We start from the raw sequence: 4,212 nt of genomic DNA, 5'->3' as shown, positions 1-4,212 counted from the left end.
TTTGGAGAGGCTGCTGTTGATGTAGATGGGCGTGGGTTGAAGGTTGCCAAGGTTAATGGAGTTTGATTGAAGCTGTCGAATTGAGCTGCTGTGTCTAGGTGTAGGTGTTTTATGTATTGTAATTCTATAAGTATTTAGGAAGGCTTGTGATTGCAAATAGGTGGACATGTAATGATGCTGGCTGGATGTTATTTTGATTTCACTTTTTTGGATTGTGTCCAACAAATAGGACTGTCAGATATAGGGGTTTTCCTATATGTTAGCTCGGGTAATGTGCCAAGTTGGTCTATTCTCAACTCCTTTTTTTGTAATAGTGACTCTGCTAGGGATTGGACACATTTTCAATGTTGTACCCTCTTTATGTTACATACTAGGATATGTGGTCATATTTTGGAATACTCTTTATCATAGGGGTGATAGGCATATGTAATTGTCTATATCACTATCAATCAATGTTTTAATGAAATGCAGCAGTTCTTATTTGTATCTCTTTATTGTTGTATAAATTTATCTTTTTATGTTGGTTAGTTATTGCTGTTCATTATAATACACTATTTCTTTTATTTTATGCGTTATCAGAGGTGTGAAGGTTTATGAGTTCTTTGTTGGTGTCTTTGACAACTTTTGCTGCCAGCCATCCCTTTCCCTCTCCCGTTCCTTTTTTTTTTCCAATTGTTCCTTATAGTAACTTAATAGGAACTTAATGATGTGCATATGTTCTTGGGACTGAATCAGGCATACTTCTTGGCTTATAGTAACTTCTTCAACCTCTTGTTTTCTTTAGTACGAATAACACAGATGTCTCATAACTCTATTCGTGCTAGAGAATATAGGCGAAATTCTTTAAAAAGAAAGCGAATGCAAAGTCAACATCGAAATGCAAGTGGTTAGTACTGAATTGACTTTAATGATATTTTTAGTCTTTTCTACTCTAATTTTTAGTGATTTTATATCTATGTGAGTGTTTGTAATTTTTCTTCATTTTGTAATGCTCTAGAGGTGCTTGATTCCTCGATGCCTACCCTCACTTTGAATGATTATATGGGTAATTTTTATTGTTCTCTTTATGTTTTTGTACTTAATCTTTGTGTTTATAATAATCTATCTGTTTATTTTATATGTTTTCAATGTTTCTATTTCTTCTTATATTTTAGAAAATTTATTTGAGGTGTCCCAGAATGTTAATCAGAGTTCAAGTTTTATTTTGTCAGGTATAATAATATCTTTAACTATTTGATCCCTGTCTGATTTTTTCCCGTTAAATTATATTTTAGGTTTCTTTGATTTATGTCTAATAGCAAATGTTTTTAAGTCATTTATTATTGTTTTTTTATGCTGTTACACCTAAAAGGGTTAACTTAATTATTAGTAATCTATAAAATTTATAATTAAATATATGTTTGTACTTCTCTAAGATATAAAGTAGTCAAAAATTAAACATACGTCAGTAAAAGATATAAAGTAGTCAAAAATTAAATAAAGTGACTATTAGGTCCATCCTTATATTTTTCGCCTTCAGATTAATTAGGCCTTGCATCAAAAAATAAATATTAATTTGGTCCTTCAAGATAGTGAACCATGAATATATTACGTCTCTCAATTAATTTATTTATGATGTTAAATTTAGTGTCATACTTGGATGTTCTTACTAATTTTTCATCGGTTTTTCCAAATGAATCGGCAGCTCTGGTCCGGTTCTTCCTGATATCTTTTTACGTCATAATTAGTAATTTAGATTATTTCATTTTAATGTTCGTAGTTAGTATCAGTGATTAAAATAATAAAACAAAGTGTATTCTAATGTTGGTAAAAATTAAACTCATTTTGAATGTGCATTTAGTTTTATTTATATTTACTTAGTTCATAAATGAATGTTTTATTTTTATTGATTTTCGTATTTTATTATATTTGTGCTGTTCACATTCCATGTTCATTATTAGATAGTTAATTGATTTCTTTTTGCATGATTTATTTTTGTTTATATTTGGTTGTTGAATTTATCTTTACGTAAGTTTGTCTTATTCTAAATCAAAATGGATGATATAGACCAATCAGAAATATATGATCCTTCCGTAAATTCATTCAGTCAAGTTGGTTCTGTTATTGATCATCCTCTGTTCTTGCAAAGTGAGATACAAGGTACGCTCTCTTTCTTAAATCATATATTATTCAAGAATAGTAAAATAGAAACTTTATTTATTTAGTTCTAAAACATCCGATTGTGATTATGTCATGAGATATTATTCAATTAGTGTAAAATATAAATAATATTTTCTGACGTATTTTTTCTCACAACACTCAAATGAGTAAAGTATTTATTTTATATTATATCTTTATACTAATAGTTTATTCATTTTGTGTTGAGTCTATTTCATGTCATGTAATTCGGATGAAATCCTATTATTATTGGGTATATTTTTCTCGGTTTTATGTTTACCAGGCTGCCTTGATGTTGGTGATCCTAACTATGAATGTTCAATTTGTGGCGCGTGTTTCTGGTTATTAGAACGTGTTGAAAGAGATTCTACAGTTAATCATCCTATTTTTACTGTTTGTTGCTCAAAGGGAAAAATTCAGTTACCTTATCTCCAAAGGCCCCCAGATCTGTTATATAATTTGATCAATGGAGATGATAGCAAGAGTTTGTATTTCCAAAAAAATATTCGATCTTATAACAGTATGTTTGCCTTCACGTCTCTTGGCGGTAAGGTATTGGATTCAGTGAATGATGGGAAAGGTCCACCGCAGTTTATAATAAGTGGTCAAAATTATCATCGGATTGGAAGTTTGCTCCCAAATGCTGGTGAGAAGCCTAAATTTGCACAATTATACGTATACGACACTCAGCATGAGATAATTAATAGGCAGCGAATCTTTGGGTATGTGTGTTTGATACATTGTTGTTAGTCTTTCTGTTGTATTTTCCTGATGTTTTGCTGTTATTTGTATTGGAAAACATGTTTATAGATGTGACTTCATAGTTATACTGTGTTTTGTTTATAATGTGCTATTAGTCATTTTTTTTTAATAATTATATATCAAAATATCTTACAATTGTATTTATGTGGGTTTTAAATATATTTTTTTTGGTTAATATATATTTCTTTTAGGCAAACATCTGAGATAGATAAAGAATTGATAACTGAGTTGTTGCAAATGATCGATACTCATAATGTCATAGCACAGTCATTTCGAAGAGTTAGAGAATTCTATCAGTGTCATCCATCTGAGATTTTCTCATTGAAGTTGTATTCGCAACGGAATGTTGATCGAAGAATGTACAGTGCTCCCTCTTGCGATGAAGTTGCTGCTTTAATTGTTGGCGATTTTGATTCGTCGGATCATGGTCGTGACATTATTGTTCGATCTACTACTGGTCGGTTGCAACGTATATATGAAACTCATGCTCTATATTGGCCCTTACAGTATCCTCTGTTGTTTCCATATGGTGAGGATGGTTATCAGTTGAACATTGGTTATCGAGGTCAACAGTCTGGATATATTCCTGGAAGGAGAACAAGAGTTTCTCTCAGGGAATTCATATGTTTTCGTCTGCAGATTAGGGAGCATGAAGATGGAATTATTCACAAGTGTAGGCGGTTGTTTCAACAATTTGTTGTTGATTGTTTCACGATGATTGAGTCCCAGAGGTTGTATGAGATTAGAATGAAGCAAAGTACAATTAGAGGAGAAGTTCTTCAAGGAATAGAGGAGGCTATGCGTCGTGGTGATGATGAGGCTTCTTCAATTGGGACACGAATTATTTTGCCTTCCTCCTTCACTGGTGGTAAACGTTATATGTTTAACCGTTGTCAGGATGCCATGGCAATTTGTAAACATTTTGGCTATCCAGATTTATTCCTCACTATTACATGTAATCCAAATTGGCCTGAATTCCAGCGGTTCACAGAGCGAGAGCGAATTCCCATCGCTGATCGTCCTGATATCTCTTGTCGTGTTTTTCATGCTAAGTTGAAGTGCCTCCTTAGCGATCTGAAGGAAGGTGTGTTTTTTGGTCCACTTAATGCAGCTATGTTCTTTTCTCGCTAAGCATTTCAATTTCTGTTTGTTGTTGTCGGACATGCAGTTGTTTGGTTCTTTAATATGTTTTTTGTATTTTTTAGGTATGTATACTATTGAGTTCCAAAAAAGAGGTCTACCTCATGCACACATGTTACTCTGGCTTAATGGAGAAAGCAACTTACAAAGTGT

General features: G+C 32.2%; 1 protein-coding gene across 1 annotated transcript in view; it reads left to right on the top strand.

The window, feature by feature from the left end:
• The first annotated feature begins 2,033 nt into the window (after window positions 1–2,033).
• The window catches only part of LOC127741620 (uncharacterized), a 3,460-nt gene continuing 1,281 nt past the window's right edge, over window positions 2,034–4,212 (top strand). Inside the window, exons 1-3 of the mRNA XM_052254412.1 lie at window positions 2,034–2,139; window positions 2,441–2,879; window positions 3,111–4,003. Of these exons, the coding sequence (XP_052110372.1) occupies window positions 2,034–2,139; window positions 2,441–2,879; window positions 3,111–4,003 (1,438 nt within the window). The remainder of the gene's footprint in view (window positions 2,140–2,440; window positions 2,880–3,110; window positions 4,004–4,212) is intronic.

The sequence above is a fragment of the Arachis duranensis genome, chromosome 9, assembly GCF_000817695.3.
Source record: "Arachis duranensis cultivar V14167 chromosome 9, aradu.V14167.gnm2.J7QH, whole genome shotgun sequence".
Taxonomy (NCBI): domain Eukaryota; kingdom Viridiplantae; phylum Streptophyta; class Magnoliopsida; order Fabales; family Fabaceae; genus Arachis; species Arachis duranensis.
Note: the sequence above shows the minus strand (reverse complement) of the source record. Positions and strands in the feature narration are given on the sequence as shown.